A 24194-nucleotide genomic window follows, 5' to 3' on the forward strand; every position below is an offset into this window, starting at 1 on the left:
CAGAATAGCAGGCTTTTCTTCCAAGGCTTTTAGAGCAGTTAAAAACCCAGGAAATAATGTAGCTCTCCTCAGTCAAGCTGGTATCATGATTGCCGGTTGTACAACACTTTAGACAGGGATTAAGTTCAGGTGCTAAGCAGCCAGACTTCCAGATGCTTTGAGCTGCACCCATTGCTAACAGCCATGCTGGGAGCTTTGTTCTCCAAGCATCCCTTGTACAGTCTGAAGGAAAAGAGAACTCCTAAATCGGGATGGTGGTAGAGCAGGTTCTCTTTGGCTCAGAGCAGGTTCTCTTTGGCTCAGCCATCCAAAAGCAAAGAGTTTCTTTTGGTTTCACAGATGGGTGAGCTGGAATCATGTTTTTCCAAAGAGGGTGCAAAGATGGGTGCATACTTGGCCCTTGGTCTCGGTTCAGAGCCATGTGCTGGCAGGCTGCAAGTGCCTGCTCGTGTGCTTCTCTGGCTTCTGAGTTTTTTGGGCAATGGAAAAAAAAAATTAATATTTTCCTGATTGGCATTTCAGGGGAACGCCTGTTATTTCTTGCAGAGATCATGCTTTGGAGAATGCACAGCGGGGATAAAGGATGCATGTGGAGGCAGGAGGCAAGCTGGGTTTGATACAAGTATTTCCCTTAGTCCTGCTCTAAGGTGGTGTAATTCACTCAGTCGCATTTTCATTCACATCAGATAAAAAAGTTTCTTCTTCCAAAGAACCAAACGCTTCCTTTCTGTGCTCTGGTTAAAACACAGCTAATGCCTTTTCAGGGCAAATTATTAAATACAGACGAAGCCAAAAATGTTGAATGAAATGGAAAATATTTAGAGAAGGTTTTCTTTAGTAAAATAAATGTGGCATAGTGTGGTGGATAAAGTTGATGGATAGTGTGCATCTGCTAGAAAAGAAAGTCAAAAGCTGCTATTCCCTGCATTCCTTTTATTATTTTCAGTCACTTTTGAGAGCGTCGAGGATTCTCAGTACTGAATCTATTAAATGTAAAAACCATAGTTCCTTCTTCTGTAGTCAGGGGAGAAAATGCCACTTAGAGCCCATATGGAATGTGATGCTTATATGGCATTTTTATTTCTTCTGAATTCAGTTATTGCTGTTCTGGTTTTCCTATTTATCTAAGCTCTAAGCCAACTAAACCTGAATAAAAGTTCCAGAAACCAAATAACTATTTTTATATGTAAGCCTTCCTTTCAAAGTATGCAAAAAATGCACAAAGCCAAACAAAAAACGGCAAAAACTTGGGTTTGAATTTTGATCCTAGCAGGTCAATGTTATGGATGAGAAATAGTTCATTTTTTAAATTAAACTACAACCTTCCCATTATTCTCAGTAAAATACCAGGTATCAGGAGATTTGTATAAAAAATTCATAACTGTATCATGAACTTGTATATGGAGATGTGACAGTATGTGATTCCCTGATTATTTTACCCCCTGGTCAGCCCAAGATCCGTTGAACAGAAAGAAAACTTGGAGCACAAACTGTGCACAGCTGAGCATCTTGGCTGTTGGATATACTAAATCTCATTAATAAAAAGGCAAGCGTAATTATAGCAGGTTCACCTGGAAGAATAAACTTTTTCTGCCTTTATATCTTAATTTGAAATGAAAGTCATGAAGTACATCCTTCAGTCATCAAAAATCTGATTTACCATTGATTGCTGTACCTCAAGGCAGTCATTTTCCTGGTGGATTTTTATGCCCCACATTTAAATCCTCTTTGAGAAGAAGTTTTTACAAATGGCAAACAGAGGGAATTACTTACTCAATAGAGGTAATAACACCCACCAAGGTTTACTAGGAAGCTTAGATATAAGTAGCTGTGAGAAACTTTGTCCCAAAGGTAAAATAATTGACTGTTCACCATAAAAACCAGCAACCAAAAACTCATCAAAGACATTTTCCTTTCCCTCATTTTTGTCCCAGTATGATATTCTATTTCAAAAGGTCTGCCAGAAAAAAAAAGATGTAATAAAGGAATTTAGAAAGTTTAAATAAGATTAAAGGATGACGAGGTAATCTTTGAAAAGCAAATTAAATAAAATAGTTAATGATATGTTTTGTCTTCAAATGAGCAAGAGATTCACTGAAACAGTAACAATTTTAGTATTTTGTAAGCAACACTAGTATGATTGTATGATTATTCTGGATTAAAAAAAGGCATTCACTGCTTGTTGGTGTAGTGTAGCTAATCTCTTTTACATTTTCACCTTCAAAAAATAAAGAAATGTAAATACATGACCTAAATACCCCACGAGAGCCAAGGCTGTGCCAGTCCTACCCCAGATTTATGTAAGGCGGGTCTTAAAAAATAAAAATGGGGAGGGGGGGAAGTTCCATTCACTTCAAATGGTAGCATTTTCTTCTAGTATAAAAACACCCACAATTACAACCAAAGCGACCACGGGCCTGAGGAAGGCAGGGACTTAAATCCTCTTTTATTCGAAGTCTTGGAGCCCTTGGGATGGCTGCTGGTGCTCAGCTAGCTCTGTGCCTCCATGTCCCACTGAGTGAGGACCAGAGCACCAAAGAAAAATAAACCAAATATTTCCCTGGGGCGGACTCCCTGCTCTGGCTCTGATCAACGCAGTTATTAGACGTTTGAGGTCTCGGCATTTAGCTCTGAAGCGTTTTTGTTTGAGTGTTCAGGAGCTGATCGTTTATATTAAAACATTCTGTGGAAAAATACTTGCTGTTCCTCCTTATCTCCTGGATGGCAGAGCTCGTGGGCTGCAGCACAGACTGAGCACCCAGGAGCACCCTTCTCACTACGGGGGGCTCTTGCATCAGCCCCCCTCCTTTCCCAAGCTCTTTTTGGGAGCTTGGGGACTGGTGCAGAGGATGCTGCTGCTTTCCCTTCTCGGCACTCGAAGGCGACTTGCAGGAGAAAGCTGTGTGATATTCTTCTCCTGCCCCCTCCTTTTCTCCCCCGTCTCACTGCAAATTTGAATGTGGAAAATATTTTGAAATGCTTCTCTTATCTCTGTTTTCCCAGCATTTTGGAGCTGGTTTACGCAGTAGAGATTAACAAAGGCAAGGCTATTTACATGAAGGCAACGTGGCTTATGAATGAAATGGTGACAACTGGAGTTTTTATCAGCCCTCAAGGCTTGCAATATTACTACTTGTCTTTCTCAAATGCATTCAGACTTTGACAGCCCTCTGAGACCAGTGCTCAAAAAATACCTTACCTAGGGGAGTATTGTGGCTTTTTTAGGAGTGGGAAAATTGAAGCACGGGGAAGGGGAAGCATCCTGTTCAAGGTCACAGAGCAAGCTGGTGGCAGAACCAGAAATAGCACCCAGAAGTTATTAGTTTTTTCTGTATTTCCTTTCCTGTCACCGCTGTTTGCTTGGATACCGAGATAGCTGTGTGTAAACAGACGGTTTCCAGAGGCAGCAGCCTTGTTATCTGCCTGATTCATTCAGTGATGATGCAACCTGGAATCCAGATTTCTGCAATGCTTTCCACAATCCTGATGCTGCATGTGACATCACTGGCCATGTTGAGCAACCAGACTTTTAAACTTGCCTCTACCTGAAATGCCAATGTCTTAAGTAAGGACCTTCTCACGGCGATTTTATTCCTTATGCAAGGTCAGGTCCCGTCTGCTCATTCCCCTGGCATAATAACTGACTTGTCTTTGCTCTTCTTAACCCGGTAAGGAGCCCTGGAGCTGAGAAAGTCAACTGTGGCTGCTCATCCTTTCTGTGACCCACCAGCAGCTTTGTTGACTACTAATTAGCTTCTCAGTGTGTGCAAACTCCCCGGTACCAGGGGGGCTGCCAAGCTGTCAGGCTGTCAGAAGCCACAAGACACCTTTTAATAGCTTCTGTGGGTCACTTCTGCTGCGAGAGAGCTACAGCGTTCTCCCCCAGCCAGGAGTGGGAAGCAAGCACGGCTGGGATGAACCTCTCTTTCTTAGACCAGATCTAACCAGATCTTAGACTTAGATCTTTAGGAAACAGGAAGGTTTGCTTTTGAGCCACTGAGTCTCTGTTAGGAGAGGATGATCAAGAACACTGTAAAACCTTCGTCCCCTGTGGGAGGTGAAAAATGAGATCGAAGGAGTGCAGCGAGTTCTTTCATGGGCATTTGCTTTGGGGATGTGGCAGAACTGCCCAAGAGCTGTGCAAGCGGATGGCCGAGCTCCAGCAGCTGATGTTCATTGAGGAGCTACAAGGGTGTTCCTTACTTTGCACACACAACTCCCAAGAAGAGGGAAGAGGAAGACTTTGGCCGCCACGTTTCCTTTCCTCCTTGAAAGCTGATGCTTTATGCATCCTCTGGAGCCCTGGCTCGGATGCCGGCTCACTTGGTAGCTGTGCTCCCAGGACGTCACCAAAGCTTTGTAGCACCTTGCGATGGTTTCTCAGAGTGTAGGAATTCTGTTTACGTTGTCAGCTTTTCATCAGCGCAAATTGATATTAGCAGATGGTGCACATGTCTCTGTCTCTCCAATTCTCAGGAAGCACAGGATAGCTTTAATGGGAAATTCTTCTTTATCCAGGATGTTTCACTGATAAACAAAACAATAAGAAGTCTTGTATGTGTGCCTTGGCAGTCCAGTACTTCTGTGTCTGTCTACCTTGTCTGGAAGTACCAGCTGCAGATTTCATCGGAGTCTTTGTGTCTGGCTTGGTTGTCATCATTAACAGAGCCTGCATTTTGTAACAAATCGGAAAATAATGTTGATAATTTATTTTGGCAGCAGACAATTCATCTTCTACACTGCCTGCCTCTCTCTGCTCTCTTTTGGTCACTGAGGGAAACCAAAAGACAAAATTTATCAGCAGAGATGAGTAGGTGGTAATTTTGAGAGAGCATCTCTTCTGAGTGTCCTTTTCTGATTATAACTACACTTGAAAAGAGACCTGAAATGCCAAGATCTGACCCTGCCAGAATCATTCTCATATAGATCATTAAAATATATTTGGCAACTTAACCGCCTTTCTTCTGCAACCTCACCATGCTATATTTTTCCACTCGCAAAACCCTAGAAAGCCAGGAAGTGGAGCCCTGGGCACAAACGATAGACAATAAAATACTCTTGCAAAAGTTAGGAGAATATGTATGCTAAAAGTGACCCCTCTCTTCTGCCTGAGCATCTTCACGTGAGCTTTATAAACCTGCCTCCTTTGCCAACAGTGCTGGCCAAATGTTTAGTTGCAAATAATTTGGGGCTGAAACAGGCGGGAGGCTATTTCATTAATTTACTGCAAGAATTATTCTTTTCATGATCGCACAGCGCTGTTGCAACTGGTATCTTCTCACAAAGAGGTTTTGGCTAAAAACTATGCAGAGGCAGTGATGGGGAGAAGCAGGTGCTGCCTTTATATAGTGGAGCTGCAGGGAATGGGGTTGTGCACGTCTGCTGCAGGGAGACTTGAGGGCTACGAAGGGCTACGGATGGTGATAAATAGTGACTAAATTTCTTTGCCTTGTTTCTGGCCTGTTAAATTAAGCTGGTAGCTGTATTTGGAGCAGTGACTATGTGGGTTCTGTATCTACTTTTTCTCCTGGGTGCGAGAAAGATGATGTGAAAGAGAAAATTGCATGCAAACTGTGGGGTTTCGGGGAAGTCAGGAGAGTAATTGTTATAATTTGCTAACGGGTAGCATGGGACTATGGCGTCAGCACTGACTGGAAAAAAGTCTTAAAAACCTGTTTTGTGAAGAATCTAAATATTTGGGTTTTTTTTCAGTGGCTGAAGGCGAATAAACAGGTAACTTTTGTAACTTCACCTCCCCCTTGTGTTTCTTTTTACTGCAAAGAGCTATCAAATGAGCAGGGTGCAATGTCGCTCGGTTTCTCATTTTTCCTTTTGCCTCTTAAATTGCACAAAGTTGAGGAAAAAGTTTAAATATTGGATGGAGAAGGGGAATAAAACAGAAAAGATTTCATGCCGTTATTTGGAGGCTACGTTACGCTCAGCAGCAAGGCTGAGAAAGGAGAAATGACACTGCTCAAAATCTGGATGTTTCTGAATCTTTTGAAGTGACAGCAGAAAACCTCCTAAAATAGTTTTTTAAACAGGAACTTTCACAAGAAACTGAGAAAAAAAGGCTCCCCCACCCCTCCATATTACATCAAAAACCCCCAAATGATATTATTTGCTCTTGGGAAACACCACCGCAGCAACCCTTGGTGTCCCTCAGGCAGCTGGGCTTTAACGTGTCCCGTGTCCCGTGGAGGATGGACACAGAGTGCTGGGGCAGTGCCATAAGGGAACGAGGGGATCCAGGGGATGGAGAACCTGTGCTGCAGGGCAGGCGCTCAGTCCTGCTCTCGTCCCATCTCTCCATCCCCAGGACATTCCCACGTGGCCCTTGGGATGCTTCCCAAGGTGGCTGAGCAATGCTGGGTGAGTGCCGGGACGGGGGCACCCAGGTGACTTGAAGATGCTGAGGGCATCAACTCCGTAGGGTTGCAGCATGGGAGCAGGACCGGAGGGTGATGGCGTGTCTGTGTTTGGGGACCTTGGTGAGGCTGATGGGATTTTGGGGCAAGGGCATGGATGGGAGGATGGAGGTGTTCTTTGTGGGGGTGGTTTGGGAGTTTTAAAATGATGGTGAATCACTGTTCTGCTATTCATGTTTGATTATCGGTTGTGATTATAAACCCGAATTGACCACCCCACTTTCCAAATGAAAGCATTACCTAAGCTCCAGGCGTGTACTTAGATTTGATTAAAATTTTTTTTTGCAGTAGTTAAACATGATAAGGCAGAGGGGGAGAAAAAATTATTTTTAAAATATGTTCTTACTCTTCCAGATCTGAAGTTATCCTCACTATGACACAATAATTTTCCAATGCTACTTTTCGGTTATATTTAGAAGTGCATTTTCTGTTCCTTCCCTCTCCTTTCTGTGGAACAATTGTGCAACTTTCTTTTTTCTTAATATAATACTGTATTAAAATTAGCTCCAAGACTAAAAAGAGTCCTCTGTGTAGGAAGGTAGCTACCTTCCTTCCTAGCACTTCCCCTGGATCTTCCACTGGGATTTTGTTCCTTTTAGGCACGGGTTCCTCGGGCGTTTGCTGCGGTGTACAACTGTGCTTTCCCTGGCTGATCTCCTCTCTGCTCTCCCCAGCAGTGAGCATGCAGAGTTCAGAGGGTGGATCAGACTCAGCAGCTTCTGTGGCACTTCACACTTCTGCATCAGCCCAAGCTCCAGTAGTGCAGCCAGTGCCAGCTTCTCAGCAGGTAACGTATGCGCAGCTGGGAATGCCGTTTCCATGGAGAAGAGAGCTGCTTTACTGGTAAATGTATTTTAAGCCAGGGTTTTTATATGAGGGAGAGGATTATTAATCAGCTCGTAGAGCTAGTGGGGAGAACCTGTTGCTGGACTTTGTGTTGATAAAGGCCATAGATATTTCATGTGTTAGCCCTACGAATAAGCAAGCTTTAAAACATGGGATTTGGATTTTAACTTAGCTACCCAAGAAAGTAGTTTCATGCCAGTTTGGTGTTTGCTTCAGTATAATATCCTGTTGTCGTTATTTGGTGTGTCAATAAAAGCAAGAGAAAATGAAACAGTCCTTAAAGGCATCTCTGCAAATGAGCTACTGAGCTCAACAGAGAAGAGGTGGAGGGAGTGCTAATGCAGGGAGAGGGTGGAGGAGCCACGTGCTGGTCTCTTCCTTTGGTAGGTGGATCCTGACATTTTAAATTGGGGAAGGGGGACTCATGATTCATATACATGAATATGATGCACGTGGGAGGTCTCCTGATAGGAGAGAAATGGTAGCTTCAGCTGATGAATGAAAACTACCTACTGCAAAACGGGAAGGGTTAAGTAAAACTGGTTCCTTTTTATGCCTTTTGGGGAACTATCAAAAGAAGTTTTTGTCGCAGGAAGCTGGAGGGAGAAGAGGATGGGTGGGTATAACTTGGCTACACCCTTCTCCAACTCCCAAGTGAGCAGAAGTAGCTGCCATTGGATGCTGATGAAAAGGAACAATTAAAAATTGTGAATTGGTAGGAGCATTCGATTCACCAGGAGACAGGGAAATTCACGTCGTGTGATTCGGTGCTTGGTTGACCAGCTCGCTGTCATCTCTCAGCCTTCCCATCTTTGATTTCTCTGGGTGACGTTTCTTGTTCGTATTGTAATGATGTGGATACCGCTGATCAATAGTGTCAAGTATCTTAGGGATTGTTGGTCATTAGTGTGAATTTGACTATGACAACGTCTTAAAGAAGTTTAGAAAACCCATCAACTTTGGATTATGAAATTACCTGTCCAGCCTTTGCCAGTGCTGTTGTCATGACACGGAATATCGAGTGGAACTCCATGGATTAAGGAAGACCCAGAGGATGGTGAAAGATTGCTGAAGAGGAGGAGCGTCCAGAGCCTTCCTTTCTCACCAGCAAGACAAAGAAAATACTAGGAATGAACTACTGGCAGCATGACTGGTGTGAGGCTGAAGCCTTTGGTGTTGTTGATCACTGGTCTACCTTTCAGTGTGAGCGAAGGCTGTATGAACAGGATGGCCTCATCTTACAGGTTGGGGATGATTAATTTTTTTGATTGTAGGTAGCAAGGTAGTAGGAGCAACCGGACAGTGGCAAATTACAGAAGTAGCTGAGCTGGGCAGCTGCGCCAAAGGAGGAGATGTGTCATTTGGTAGAAGCAATGACAGAGAATGGGTAAAAAGTAGGAGAAAGGAAAGGATCTTGCTGAGACTTTGGCGTAGGTGGCACTGCCAAGACATGACTTGAAAAACGGCTTATAGTGTTTCCATCATGCACTGGTTACAACCTCTTTTGGAGAGAGAATGGACAAAGTGATGGTTGGCATTAGTGTACTGGCTCAGCTGCAGGATCTCCAATGTATCCAGACTTGCTGAAGGTCAGCCTCAGGACTGGTGATGTAGAGGCTGCCCAGAAATCTGGGCAATTATCATATTCCTATAATTCTGCTAGAATAGAATTTCTGGCTGGTTACAAAGGGCATGTTGGGAGGGTAACAGAGGGCTAAAACCCGTAACTACATACACATAAGCTAGCCAGTAATTGTCAAGGTCTCTTCTAGGATTCATGTGGGATTGCTTTGCAGCTTTTTTTTCTGTTGGCCCAATCTGCTGGGTATTTTTAAAGCCTCAAGCCACAGAGGATGACTGTCTCCTTGGAGAAGGTCCTCATCAGTTTAAAAGGCCATACTGATATTTGGCTCTGTTCCCATGGGCCTCACTGAATCATTTCTTTCCATCCACCACATCCCCATGCTTGTTTTGCTGGATCTGCAAGGTGCTGAGCACTCTACGAGATGTGTGTCCAACCTCAAACGGAATGCTGAGCATTACACAAAGAGCAGGGGGACAGTGGAAATAACAGTGCAGAGGTAGAGGACAGTGACCACCATAAGGCAACACAAAGCGTTTCTGTGCCCTTGGCAGCATTGAAAGGAGATGCAGAACCATCAGAGCCTTGGTGCTGGTAGAAACCGTAAGGGCTGTGGTGCCTTGGAGAGTGTGAGTTCTTGTTGCAGGAGGCAGAGTGTGGTTTGGTATAGCAGCTGTAAGAGAAGAAACCGTAGGAGGAAAATGTGAATGTGTGAGGAGTGGTTCTTGTTTAGCTGCGACTGAACCTCACGTTGAGCTCCTCCCATCAGTCAACTGTTAGCTGTTATTTCCTTGTGTAGAGACTTAAAGATGATGCATGTCAGAAAATGTGAATCCAGCTTTTCCCAAGATCTGGGTACTGAGTTCAGGCTGGTGTCTGGTGCAGATTACATTGGAAGGATGGGGACCGCAGGGACACTAAGTGAGGGGTACTGCTGATGCTGGAGTAGGACACAAGCTTTCCATGAAAGTTTGAAAGAGAATACCTAACTCATCTGTGTTACAGACTGAAATTAAGTGTATGTTACTATATCTTCTTCTTTCAGAGGGTTTTGGTCCAAGCAGCAGGCTCCGCTCCCAAAGGAGCGCAGATGCAGCAAATCTCTGTTCCCAGAGTTCAGCAGGTTCCACAACAGGTAATACCTCTGGGGTGAGACACCACCCAGGGACTCCATGTCAACAGGACCCCACGTCCCACACAACATTTAAGACTGTGCCAGAGAGCTGCTTAGAAAAATCCATGCTCTTAATTAAAGAGTTGTGTGCAATTAGAGAACGGGAGATCACTGTGAGAGCAGCTTTCTCCATGTCTCTCTTCCTTTCTTAGACTGATGGCAAAAGAGACTCTCAAATATGTAAAGTTTAGAAAGAACCTTTACTGTAGCAGTTGTCTTTCATATATTTGAAGATTTGATGGATGCTTTTAATTGCCATTTAAAAACAGTCCTCCTCTGTAAAGACTTTTTTAGAGGCAAAGTGTTTGGGATTTTTTTTAATTACACAAATAAATGTACTGACTGCATGTGGCTTCATAGAAAGGTTAGGTGACAGAGCCATGCAAGCATTTTTGTTTATCTGAACTTTGCCTTTTGCAGTCCTTGTTTCCTAAGAAACCAGGCATATGTGGTGCTGCTTCATGTGTACAGTGAGTCTGACTCTCTTGACTTTTTCCTCTAGCAATTTTTTATTTGGTTGCTCAGTTTCAGAAAAAAAACTTGACAGAGGGCAACTACGTTCCTCCCAGACCATTAAAAAAGGGGCTGGGGTGCAGATGGACACTGCCAACCTCCTCTCTGAAGGAAAGGCTGCAGCATGATCTCACCCTTATTAGTCAGTGGAGAACCAGCCCTGACACATGTGTGCAGAGGAAACCCAGCTCCATTGTTTCCACTGCTCATGGAGCAACTACTTATTTATTTATTTTAATGTGACCTTTTAAAATAAATATGTCCTTTGAGATTCCTAAGCATGTCAGGTTTTTGTTTGTTTTGTTTTTCTTTTCTCTTTTAAAAAGAAAGCCTAAATGCCAAGGTGAGGTTGAAAGTTGTTTAAGGATGTAATATGCAATTTCTCCTGCTGTTCCTAGGCAATAACATATCTGTAACTCAAGTTTATCGTATTTGTTTCAGGTGCAATCCGTGCAGCACGTATATCCATCCCAGGTCCAGTATGTGGAAGGAGAAGCTGTTTATACCAATGGAACCATGTAAGAGTCTCTTGTTGGCCGTAGCAGAGCCCTGTTCCCCTCCCAGTTGGGTTGAGCCCTTTGGTCCTCCCAGGATCCTTCCATCCCAGCTCTGCTGCTGGCACTGCCCACCATTAAAAGGAGGAAGAGTAGGAACAACTGTTTCACATGTTACGTTGTGTGTGGGGGCTAGTTTCAGCCAGACTCCAGCCTTGGAGGAGGTGGTGTCCTCATGGAGGGACTGTTCTCCAGGGCATCCAGTATTTTCCTCTGCCCAGCCCGTTGTGTGGTGAGGTGGGGCAGCTTTAGAAACCAGAGCATAACTGCTAGAGGAAGAAGGGGGTTTTGTAAGGTTTCCTCTTCCTCCTGTCTGCTGTGCCCCCTGCTTTGGGGCTGCTGCCCTCCAGGATGCTCTCAGCCTTCTGCACCGAGGTTGCCTACAGTGGCTGCAGAGCAACTCCTGGGCTCTGTGCTCTCACTGTGGCTGTGGGCCTTTGCTCCAGGGCTGTCACAGGACTGCTTAACATTGTCAGGACTGACTTTTACAGCACAGGGTTCAATTTCAATGGAGCAAATCCCACCAAAAATGGAGTTTTTTTCGAAAGGTGGTCCAGCTTTCAGAAACTGTTGTCCATGACTTTAGATTTGCAAGCCACTCTCCCCCTCCTGACCCTATTGTTCCTTTGACAGACGAGCCGCTTACTCCTACAACACCGAAGCTCAGATTTACGCCCCCAGCAGTGCAGCATCCTATTTCGAATCGCAGGGAGGTGGAGCTCAGGTGACTACAGCGGCATCCTCTCCTACAGCCATTCCCTCTCACAACATGGTGGGCATCACCATGGACATTGGGGGAAGTCCGATCCTCTCCGGCTCGGGAGCCTATCTCATTCATGGGGGGATGGAAAACACTAGACATTCTCTGTCACATACTTCACGCTCCTCTCCAGCAACGGTATGTAGCCCTGCAGATGTTGCAGCTCGGGGGCCAGGAATTTTTCCAAGGGAACTGAAAAGCCTTCAGAAAATAAAAATTCCTATCATTATCACTGTGTATATGTCTGTATAACATGCCATGCAAATGCAAGGGAGAGAATAGACACTGGTGTACTACAGATATTTTTCAATGGGAGTTTGGAATGTCTCTTTTGCTGGTGGGCAGAGGCTTGTCAAACTTTCTAGTGGATCACTGAAATTATGCAGCATGGACATAAAAGAAAATTCTCGGGGATTTTGGTTTTTTTCCCAGAGCAAAATGTTTTGTCTTTCCAATTCAAAAGAATTGTCTGTATTTACATTTTCTAATAAGTATAATATCTGAACACGGCGTTTGCCTTACCCAAAATAAAGAAATATATAAATATATTTTTAATTATGAAGAGACCTGAAAAATCCGTTACTAACACAGTGGAAAATTAGCACATAAGGTATGTCAGGCTGATCATGCCAAATGCACAGTGATCGAAAAGTCTTTGTATGTATCATCTCCTACACCATTGTGTATTCTGTCCGTGCCATATGTTACAGAAAATGTATTTTAGGGACAATACTGATCAAACAGAAATGTTTTAAATCTCTAATTTTTTTTAATCATGTCCCTCCAACTGTCAGTTGAGGTGCCAGGTTGCTAGAAGCACAACTGTACAGCTGTGTGGGACTCAGAGGGATACAACTATTAACCCAAACCAGCTTTTCCGCAGCTCGAAGCTACCAGGACTTTTATCTGAGAATCTACCAGCCCTTAGTAGCAGCTGCTGCCAGGAGTGGGTTGGAGCTCATTTTCTGGGACACTGCTCACCTTCCTTTCCAGACTGACTTGCGTGTGTTTATACATTTGTATATGTTATGTAAACATAATTACAAATGTAGGTGTAATTCAGTATATGGGGCCAGATTTTAAGATGTGAACAGCACCACCCAGGGAAAAAAACAGGAGCTGTTTGCTACTGAGTACTCTTGCAAATCTGGCTGGTTAGGTTGTACTTTCTTTTCCCACAGAGTTTTAGAATATGGACTTAATGGTTTTTTAATCTTTGGGCCTTGAAAGGTTGCCTTTGATCCTGGAGTAAATGTGCTCTGCCTTAGGTCAAAACAGGGGAGAAGTCCTTAGATTTGGGTGGAAAAGAAAATGACAGATACATCTGGATGAGCTGGGGTTCATTTCTTGTGTGAGAATTGTGTGTGTTTGTATGTATTTTAACTGTTCGTAGTTAAAAACTAGCATTGGACCATCTTCTGATTTTTGCTTGGGTGTGTTATTTTGAAGGAAGTAGCTGCTGATCTTGTCACCTGCGTGGGACTGCATCTTGCAGAGCTGCACAAAATTACTCTTGGTTTTTGGTTTGGTTTTTTTTTTTTTATTTCCATGATGATGGGCATAATATAAAAAGCCCGAGTAGAATATGTGTCAATAGAAATGTCCCATGAACAGATTTAGTTTGTAGCTGTCTATCACATGAGATAAAGCTGTTCAGCAAAAAAAGAGTTTAAAAGTGACCTTTATGAAAATGCATCTGAAATAAATTCAGTTGCATGTAGGAATGAACTTTCTGAAGATATTTTAAAACAAAATGTGTGTGGATCTTGTGGAGGGGCTCAAGAGGGTGAAATAGTGCATGGAAGACAGTATAGGGATGTGTCTGTGTGTGGCTTTCAGTTCTTTCAGCACAGACCAGAGTCAGAGGGGGATAGAGCAGAGCCATGATAACTGCTTTGAATTTCACATAATAATGGGTGGACAGATAGTGGAAGGCTTAAGGAGAGCAATGACTAAATCACATCAATGGGTAGGAACATTATTTTTTCTTGCAATGTCTTGCTTAAACAGAGAATAGGAAAGGCTGGTGTTAAAGAGGCCGGAGAGGCTGTAGTCCTGGCAAAATGTATTTAGGGCAGGATTAAGAGCTTTGTGGAGAGAAAAAAAAAGTACAGTTCATGCTGATGTACCCAAGGAAGACGTAGTGTTTGCGTGTGGCCTTGGGAATATAGTGCAAAGAGGATGGATGTCAAAGTGGACAGCAATGTGAGGGCTTGGCAACGTGAGAGGCAGCTGCAAGGAATGGGGAAGCGAAAGGGCTTGGAGGGTGTTGAATGCTTGAGCAGAGCTGGCACTGAGACCTCGAAAGCAAGGAGAATATCTTCAGAGGAGACTGGGAACAAGGTAGAGCTTCAGAATTAGCAATGGTGTAAGAGCTGCCTCAGGAGTTTGAGGGACATTTGGTAAAGACTGTATGTACACTAAAATAAAATCTTCAAATATTTAAAGAAACCTGTCTTCCATATCTGCTGGAATAATGATGTTCTGCTCCATCGAATGGGCTGAACAGGACATGAAGCAGTCCCATTCAATGCCTGTGCCAATAGAGCACTATTAATCTTCATTTAAATTAGGCTATACCAAGAGAGGAGATCCTTGAGACCTCCCATAAGTGGGTCCTCAGAGCTCCTCACCTTTGTGCTGAGGCGTTTAAGAGCTTTTAGCCTTTCCCCTGTAATATTTTTTTCTGCAGATGCAAGGTGTCCATTTGTATGGGACGTTTACCAAAATGCCAAAAGGACAGGCAGTGTTTCTGTGCTTGCGTAAGAGGTGTTGCTCAACTGGCACTGCGCTGCTCCTTGAACAGAGGAAGGAAATGGTGTCTCCCTCTAACATTGACTCATTTCCTGAAGGCTGCATCAGCAATCAGTCTTTGGTTCCTCATGATACATCACGGTGTGTTAGACAGTTTTCTCAAAAAAAACCACCCCACTGACTATGTGTGACTGACCTGTTTTTGAATTCAGTGATAACTTCTTGAGAAGTGCCATGGTGATGGCATTTTTGGATGGAAACCAAGGGACGTGTGCTGGAGGTGCTTGGACAGAGTATCATGTTCAGACATGGATATGGCACAGACTGCGTCTTTGGTTGTTTAATGTTACTTCAGAAGTTAGATCTGATTTGTTCTGTTCTCCCACCTTCCTGACAGAGCTTGGTTTTGTAAATGGCTGTTTTCACCTCGACCTTTATCTTCACCGCGCTATGAGTCAGTGCAAAGTGGAGTGCAGGAGCTAGCTAGCGAGTGAAGGAGGCCATTGGCAGATCTTCCTGCAGATGCTTTGTGCTTGTGCCTACTGATGAGTGCACGACCCTGCATGTTAAATGAGGACAGATGCTAGAGACAGCTGCTGACTGGGAGTTTTACTGGCTGATATGTGCTGCCTTGTCCTGCCTGCACTAACAGGTCACAGATAACAGGGTTTTGAGAACATCTACTGGAGAGAAACAGCAGGTTCTGCTCCTGCCAATCCCTTAATGTGGTTGGTTTGGTTGGGTTTTTTTTTGTTTTGGCATTCTTTTTTCCTTCCTGACTTGCAAAAAACTTGTGCTCAGGCGCACTAGAGCTCTGGGACCAGCAGTCATCTGCTAAGTAGTTTGCTAGAGATTGCCAAGGGAGCCCCAGCAGCAGAAAGGAGAAGGCAAGGGTCCAGGAGAGGGTCCGAGCACAAGGCAGCAGCCATAGCTGGGCTGAAAGTAGAACAGGAGCTACACAGAGGGAAGCAAGGAGGCTCTTCAGGGGCCAGAATGCCTCACTGTGACTCCGCTTGCAGAAGCTCTGAGATTAATGGAAATGAGCACAAGTAGCATCAAGATGTGCCAGGCTGTCTTCTCAGGAAGAAGCTCACTTAATTGAAACCTGTCTTCTTCCTTCAGAGTCCCTTTGCAGTTCTCTTCAGTAGCAAAGAGCTCTTACCCTTTCCAGCTTATTCATTCTCTGTGTCAACCCTCCTTGTGCCCCTGTTTTATTTAGTTTCCGTTAGATTTTTATCAAAATGTTAAGAAGTAATAATAACTGAAGTCATTACTTCCAGTTTTCCTTGAAAGGTCTGGGTAAAATGCACCTTCTCTGGAGCAAATCTCCTTTGACCTACTGCAGCTTATCTGTCTGGTGGTGGTTTGGTCTAGGCATGGAGGGGAAAGGAGAAGGAAAACTGCTTCTCTTTTATAAAAGGGCAATGCATCTAGTGGAACATCAAAAGCCCTCCCCTGGCCTCACTCTTTCACCCTAACAGGGATTCTTGCTGTGTTGTTAGTTTGCATGCCATACAATAACGTCTCTGCAGCTTCATCCCATAAGGACTGTGCCTCATCTGTTTGCCTCTTTTTCACAAGCCTGTTGATACAAAGCATTAATCATTCAAATATTAATAAAGAAATAATAATCCTGGCTGTTGCTAACTATCTGATTTCCTTTCTTTTTCTTTTTTCCTGTTTTTTTCCCTGTGCACATTTTCTTTAGCTTGAAATGGCGATTGAAAACCTACAAAAAAATGAAGGGATTACATCACACAAAAGCAGTTTGCTCAACAGCCATGTAAGTTACAATCGGAATTTACAACCTTTTTCCTGCTTTGGTAGGAGCATTATTTGTAGCCCTTTGGTGTATTCAACAGCATGAGCCACTCAAAGCAGCCTGTGATTCAGCTGTGCTGCCCAAAGCAGCCCATTCCCAAGGACCAAGAATCTGCAAAAAGTGCCATGATGTTAATGTTTGTTTATGAGATGCTCTGGATTCTGTTAACTGCCTTTAGCCTGTGTTTATTTATCTCATCTGCCTTGCAATGGAAATTGCTGGCAATTAGATAAACACATTTGAAGAAGTTCTTTTCTTTCACTGGAATTGAAAGATGGCTGGAAAATAACTTGCAATTCTACAGCAATAACTTGGCGTGAATCATGACAGATATCCCTTAGATAGCACATACCAAAAGCCTGTGAATGCCTTTATTGCCTCTTTCTGTGCCTCAGGAAGACCATTACTGTTACAATGCTATGCTAAATCCATTTGCTAGACCTCTCTCTTCTCACTATGCCAACAATTTCCCTGCTTTGTGTGAAGTTCCCACTATTCTACTGGGCCTTCTGCATCATGGTTTATGACTCCCATGCAGTAATGCTTAACGGTGAGCACATGCTTGTGTGAGTTTTGAAGGGTCTAATTCAAGTCCTGATGAAGTCATTGGACTTGCCTTCACTTCATTGTGTTTTGGATTAGGCTGAAGCATGTTCTGCACTGATAAATCACAGTGCACAAAGTGGCACTTCTTTATTCTAACAGATTTCCTTTTGCTTTGTATTTGAGGGTAGATCTGTTGTCATTCTTTGGTTCTGCAAAAAAAATCTTTGCCCTCTTCACCCTAGAGAAATAGCCTGAGAAAATGAAAGGAACATTAAACCTAACAGTCTGATGCTCTTAAGTTGATGTTGAACTCCAAGCCAGGGCTCCCGGATGAGTTCGATCCTTATTTCAGCTTCTAGAAATTGAAGGTTCCTTGCTGTAGTTGGTGAAACACAAACCTGCAGAATCAGGCTGGTAGTTTGTGTTCTGAGCATCTCTGTGCATCCTTCTGTCCCAGGCTGTCGCCGTGCTCACATGCCTGTGCTGTGCCCTGAGTGCCACGCAGATTTGTCTAAGGATAATGTTGCTCTGCAGAATTTTTCTTGTCCGTCCCAGTGCAGAGCAGGATGGGGTGGGTCGTGGTGTGGTATTGAAAAAAACGCAGGAAAAGGGCAGAGGAAAGTAAGCGAAGGTAGAAAAGAGATTTCATCTGATTGCAGGCTGCACAGGATGGAGTTGGGGCCCAATCCAGCCTCTGATCAGATCTTCCCCACCCTTGTCTTGCAGGGTAGAAGTAAAGAACTTAATGTCTCTCTTCTCAGGTCACAGTTCATAGTTTGGCAGAAGGCTTAAGTTCTCTTACAAATTCTAAAGGAAATAAACTACTTCCTGAGCATGTGTGTACACATCAGCTCTCTGCTCCTCCCTGCTGAAGATGTGGGTCCACGCACAAGCAACATGCTGCCCTGGGCAGCTCCCGGGCTGGGGTGGGTAATTGCCTGAGCCGAGGAAATGTGTGGGGCCCTTGCTGCCCCGTGAACCTCCAGTGTCCTTGCTCTGCCTTTCTGGAGCACGGAGCGATGTCTGCAGACATGTGGGAATAACAAGGAGGCGATGGTACAAGCAGTGCCTGTAGGAAACGCAGCACATTGCAGAACTGGATCAGGTGATTTCTTTCCAGAGCTGGAGGAAGGTCGGTTCTGTTGCCTGGGGAGGTTGTGCAGCCTCTGCCTGCGTTGGTTCTCAGGACTCAACTGAATGAGCCTTTTGACTGGACTGAGGGACCTGACCTCCCTTGGAATTGAGCCCTGAATTGAGTAGGGGGCTGGACTGGAATCACAGAATCATCATCAAATGGTTTGGGTGGGAAGGGACCTTTCAAGGTCACCTAGTCCAACTCCCCTGCCATGAGCAGGGACACCTTCAACTAGAGCAGGTTGCTCAGAGCCCCATCCAACCTGACCTTGAATGTTTCCAGGGATGGGGCATCAACCACCTGGGGACTGGAGGCTGCCAGAGGTTGCTCCCAACCACAGTGTATGGGACAGCCCGATGAGGGTGCAGCACTGAGCCTCTCTGCACGTCTTCCCTGGCACATGCTGTGTTACAAGGGTTTCTGCTGTCCGGGATGTTTCAGGTCCCAGTCCCACCTCTTTATGTTAAAAAAAACAAAACAAAAAAACAGACAGAGGATTACCTATCCCAAATGCTTGTGTGACTGACACACGATATTGTCACGCTTGTACATGAGAACCAGAAGGTGAAGCAGCAGGTGACTGTGATTTTTCAAGGCTGAAAGCAAAATATGAGCTTGACAAAAGCTAGTAGCAGAGGAAGTTGTGAGGTAATGCTAATTGTGCTCTTAGTTGTGACTTAATTGCTTTTAGTCTTAAGGTTGCAGATTTTTTCATTAAGTGTTCTGTCCCTCATTTTAAATTTCCCATTTTGCAAATCTGTAAATTCTTAGCGTAATGGTTTATCTTGTGCCATTAGCAGAGGTTACATGCCAGGAATCTTTGGGTTTTTTTTTTTAAAAAGAAAAAAAAGAAAATGAAATGTATCTCACTCAAGAGAGATTTTTTTTTCATAATGCTGTTTAAACAAAGTCAATGTGAAATGGAGCCACACTTGATAACATAATTGTGCTTCAAAAACTCTCTGAGAGGTTATTTAAGTGCACTTGAAATATCAAATCTGGAAGCCTAAGCTAATGTTAATACCCCAGTGACACATGATGTTTCTAATGAAATCATGTCAATCTATTACTGTTACTGAAAAACCTCTGCTCACAAGTGTACTCCAGAGTCACTGGGTCAGAGGATTACTTCTTTGCCAATTATGAGCTGGCAGATGATGCAAAGAAATTGAGAAAAATGACTACAATTTTTGTACATGAGTGCCTAAAGCTGGCACCTGAGGAAGCAGTTGGATGCTCTAACCTGCCTGAGGCCCTGCGGCTCCTAGATATCCATAGCACTCATAGGAACAGGAGGAAAATGCATTTTTTCCTCACTGCCTGTAAAACAAAAAAACAAAAAAAACCCACCCCAAAATAAACACCCCCAAAAACATTGGACTTCTTCCCTGTGGGTGAATGGCTCTTAGGTAGGTGCTGATGGACTTTTTCCCCTGAGGAAAAGATCTTATCCCCAAATGGTGATTAGGTGGAAACACCTAAAATGAGAGTGAACAGAGAAGTAGGAAAACTGTTAAAGGGAATAACTCTCCCTTACCCGGGGGCGGAATGTAATGACCTAATGAAGGATGAATCTCCTGCTCGGGGGATGCTAGAGCTTGTGCTCATGTACATGGATAGCTGGGGGTTTAACTATGCAAGGGACCAGAGCTGACAGGCACTTGTTCTGGAAAAGAGACTTTCCAAGACAATATACAGTTTTTGATGAAACTTTAATTGCAAAAGATTGGTGGGGTCGAGCAGGGAACTCCTGGTGCGGGGGAAGCGTTTCTCCCCATCGCTGAGCTCGGGGTGCTCGGCAGGCACACGGGTGGTCCATGGTCTGTCCTAACTCTGAGCTGGACTAAGCGGGGACCTAGGAACCTGCTCCTCTTAGTCTCAGATAAAACCACCTTAAATACGAACCATAAATGTGTGTCCTCAGTGGTTTCTTTTTCATAGAAGTGCCCATAAGAAAACCTTTCCAAACCTGGACCTTCAGAAAAAAAAGGTTTTTTCTTGTCTCAGACAGGCCCATGTATCACTTTTTCCATCCTTAAAGAGCCATCCTTGAATTGAACAAGGACAAGGTTTTTGCTGAAGATTATTTTTTTTAAAAACAAAACAAACAGTCAATAGAAATAAAGTTAAAGTAGAAATGAAATCGCAATGTTCCCCTGTAGTGCCTATAACAAACAAAGCAGCATATGGCTGCATAGTGATTTTATTGAAACCTGACTGTAGTATAAACAGAAATGAAACTGTAGAATATCTTGTCATTGTCACAACTGAGCAAAATTCAAAAAGTAAACAGAATAAGGGACACAAATGGAAAGAATCTTTAATGTTCTCATTTTAAGTGCCCGGTCTGTTACTACTAATGCAGGAAGAGCAAAAATCATGTTTTGAAAATTATTTACATTCTGACATTTCTTTTTTTAAGCTCTTTTGTGCATTTCATAATAGGTTTCTCATTCAATCGTGGGAGTTCATATTGTGAAACTCTGTAATGTGTAAAGGAGTATAAAAAGACACTTGCAGAAAAAGAAAGCTGGAAGACGAAGGGAATATTCTAGAAATATCGGGGATTAGACTAAAAATGTCTAGGATCAAATTTAAATGAGAGGGTTTTACCTATATCTGAATTTTCCATAGTAACATGCAACTTTTTTTTTTTTTTTTTAAGGCTTGGAATTAGAACATGTTTAGAAAATAAATAGCTGATCCACATTCAGTATCTTCCATAGGATAAATAAAATAAATGGTAAAAAAAAAAAAAAAAAAAGAACCTTCTTAATCATTAATCATTTAAATACAGGGGATGGGCCAAAATTAGCATAGATGTGGGCTAATTAAAAATTGAGCTCCAGCTGGTCTTTTATATCAAAAACTCTGGGGTCCACTTTTGTTAGAGATGGCTTAAGGGGTGGGGGAGGCTCAGGGCTACGGAACAGCTTTTTGGGGCTTCCCAGGGATGTCTCTTCTGCAGACGAGAGCATGAAGGGACGCGGATCATTAGCAAACACCACCTCTTAGGACTGTAGGGTTTGGAGGTCAGAAAGATCTTTGTCTGTGGAAGAACACATCAAAGAGTGTCTTGGGTGATGTGTAAGTGGAGGAAGGTGGGAAGGTGACAAGCAGCTCTGTGAAAAGCAGGACAGAAGGGAAAATGGCCAAGGGGTTTTTCTTCTTCCAGCTGTGGCAGCCCCTGGTCTGCTCCAAAGGCCACCAAAACTAATGGGTCAAACCCAACTAATGAATGAAATAGTTTCAACTGTACAGGTTTGGATTCAGCTTATTTGATGTAGCAGAAGTTTAAATTTGGGTATGTGAATGATAACCACAGAACATACATTCATAGGTGCTGAAAACCTTTGTGTGAGAGCAAAGTGGGGTATGAAATACATAAACTGAAAATAACTCAGTGGAGTGAGGTGTCAGAGATGTCATTGTGCATTTCAGGTTGTATTTTCACAGAGTTATGGATATAAAACTCGAGAATAGTGGTGAATTGGGACCCCAAGGTTTCAGCAAGAGAAAATGGTAGAAAAAAGCCAGATATGGGAGTATGAGTGGAGAGGACCTAAGCATGGGCCGACTTGTACATCCATGCGCATGGTTAAATCCCATCGACTTCTAGACTAGGTTTGTGCTTAATTACAATATGTGCTTGAACTATTTGTTGTAAGGAGATGACGCGGCTAATATTTTGGCATCCGTAACCTGAGTCCGTTTTGCCACTGATCTGGTGCGAATGCAGCTGCTGGTGGTGGAGCTGTGCCTCCTGTGCCCGCAGGGATGGAGGTCTGGAAGGAGAGGGAAGTCTTGAAAATGTTAATCCCAAACGTCCCTAACGACACTGAAAGGGCTTTTACCAAAGCTATTGATTTTAGTCCATTTGTACATCTAGTTCCTTCAAAAATTCACTTAATCTAGCACTTTCTTTTATTGATGTTGAAGTCATTTAGCCAATTAAAGGAGATTGGGGGTTTGGGGTTTTCGCATTTTAATTCCTGTGTTGACATTGTGCTCCAGGCCTGCCCTTTCAGACCAGCTGGGTATAAATGATTTATATAGATTGCAAACTTTAATCAACAAATGTCAGAAGAAGTTCAGACAGTAAATTTTGAAAAATAGATGGACCACCTCAGATTTTTAAGGTTGCTTTGGTAACTGTTAATTTTATTGTTAAGGGAACAGTTGCAGACATGCCAATCTTCAAATTAATAAAGACTTTGCAGCATATTTGGTTCCCCTAAAATTTATTCCTCTTAGGCAATATCTTAACGTTTTTATTCTTGGAAAACATGAGTTCTTACAGCTTTATTTTGGCTCTGCAGGAATTCATCCAAATCCAAGGCGGACACTGAGATGGCAGGCGGATTATGTTTTAATGTTCTTGCAAAATCTGACAGCATTTTTGTTTGGGTTATTAGCTTTGGGCTGGGGGTCCTTTTACTTTCATAAAAATGCAACTAGCATAAGTTATAAAACTTACATAAATTAACTACCCAGCATTAAGTTCTCTTGAACTCTTAATGTCAGATGGGATCTCCTGACATTTAAGCCTTGACACTGTTTGATGCAGCCCATTCCAGCCTTCTTTAGACTTTCATGTCTTCTTTATTTATTTATGTTTTCCATACATAAAGCTCCAGTGGTTGTTGGACAACTATGAGACAGCGGAAGGTGTCAGCCTTCCCAGGAGCTCTCTCTATAACCATTACCTGCGGCACTGCCAGGAGCACAAACTGGATCCAGTGAATGCCGCTTCCTTCGGAAAACTGATCCGTTCGGTGTTCATGGGGCTGAGGACTCGCCGCCTGGGAACCAGGTTGGTATGAATCTACATTTAAATAAAAACCCCCAAACTCCTACAACTTCTCACATGCGTACTGAGAACCTACTGAGCATCATTTAGCAGGCACAGGTCTTTCTTCTGAGATCTACAGAAACAACCAACCATGGTCATGTGGGAAAAAGAATTGCTATTCTGAGGCACAGAAGTAATTTCTGTGTGTTACGAGGCAAATCTGCTTTCTCACCGTGAATCAGTGGTGTGAGAGGCTTGACAATACAGTTAATTTCAGACATGCTCCAGGTTGCTGGTGGCAGTGCCTTGTCCAGCCACACAGTGGAATTTGGTCTAAGTCCATTTCCTAACGAGTCTAAGAATATTTTATTTGAACTTAGGCTGCTTCTCATTCCATTACTGTCTCAAAAAGATGAAATAAGTAATTTTCACAATTGCCACTGTCAGCTGCAGACCCCAAAATTCTGGTGCAGTGAAACTGTTTCTCCCTTTGGGTCCAGTAAAGGTCCTCCATCACGGATGAGAACACAACCTGTGACCACGTCTTTGATGCAGACAAGCTGTACAGATGTGAATGGCTTATTTCTTAAATTTCCAAAGTGACAGGCTGAATCTTGTGACAGAATTTTTTGTTTTAAAACATCAAAGATCTATAGGATGTTATAACAAAAGCATAACATAAGAAATTATACTTGCTGTAATTACGTATGTGTCCTTCAAGGGAGCATCCAGAGTATCTGCATGGCTTACACAGCTGAGTTTGCATTTTATCCCAGCTTCTAATTTTAAAAAAGTAGCTAATGCACTAGAGAAACAGTGATTGTTCTGGTTGTGTAAGATTTTGTAATAAAATTCAAGCTTAGATATTTAGGCTTCTAAACAAGAACAAAACCAGATGCGTCCGGGGCATTCCACAGCTGGAATGTGGAGGCAACAGTCGTAGGAAGAGCTGGGGAGAGTTTGGATTTTTGTAGATTGGTCCAAGTGCAAGAGCTCTGAAATAATTTCTTTAGAGGAGAGAAATTCTTTAATCCCATCAAGGATTAAAGAAAAAACAAACAAGCAAAAAAACCACTTAAAATTGCAAATGTGCAGGCTGGGGAGGACACAGTAAACCTCAATAAATATGGAAAAAGCTGTCCACCATTATTTTCTTATTCATTCATTTAGATTATAAATGCAGCTGTTATTTAATTTGCAGGCACTTAAAATCACTTAAGACATGGCCAAAGCATACTTTGTACCTGAGCACTCAGTGCATGTAAAACACTTTAGTACAGTGAGAAAG

General features: G+C 43.1%; 1 protein-coding gene across 14 annotated transcripts in view; it reads left to right on the forward strand.

Annotated features, from left to right (window-relative positions):
- Positions 1 to 24194, forward strand: part of RFX2 (regulatory factor X2) — a 62538-nt gene that overhangs the window by 25334 nt on the left and 13010 nt on the right. For 5 of the 14 annotated variants that reach the window (XM_069790182.1, XM_069790186.1, XM_069790176.1 and 2 more), the window contains exons 2-7: positions 7103 to 7215; positions 9902 to 9991; positions 10985 to 11061; positions 11731 to 11995; positions 16320 to 16394; positions 22746 to 22927. In XM_069790182.1, the coding sequence (XP_069646283.1) occupies positions 7111 to 7215; positions 9902 to 9991; positions 10985 to 11061; positions 11731 to 11995; positions 16320 to 16394; positions 22746 to 22927 (794 nt within the window). In that variant the 5' untranslated portion in view covers positions 7103 to 7110. Of the gene's footprint in view, positions 1 to 6368; positions 6492 to 7027; positions 7216 to 9901; positions 9992 to 10984; positions 11062 to 11730; positions 11996 to 16319; positions 16395 to 22745; positions 22928 to 24194 lie in introns of those variants that run through there. The other 9 variants (XM_069790185.1, XM_069790187.1, XM_069790179.1 and 6 more) reach the window with 6 other exon arrangements.

The sequence above is a fragment of the Haliaeetus albicilla genome, chromosome 8, assembly GCF_947461875.1.
Source record: "Haliaeetus albicilla chromosome 8, bHalAlb1.1, whole genome shotgun sequence".
Classification (NCBI taxonomy): Eukaryota; Metazoa; Chordata; class Aves; order Accipitriformes; family Accipitridae; genus Haliaeetus; species Haliaeetus albicilla.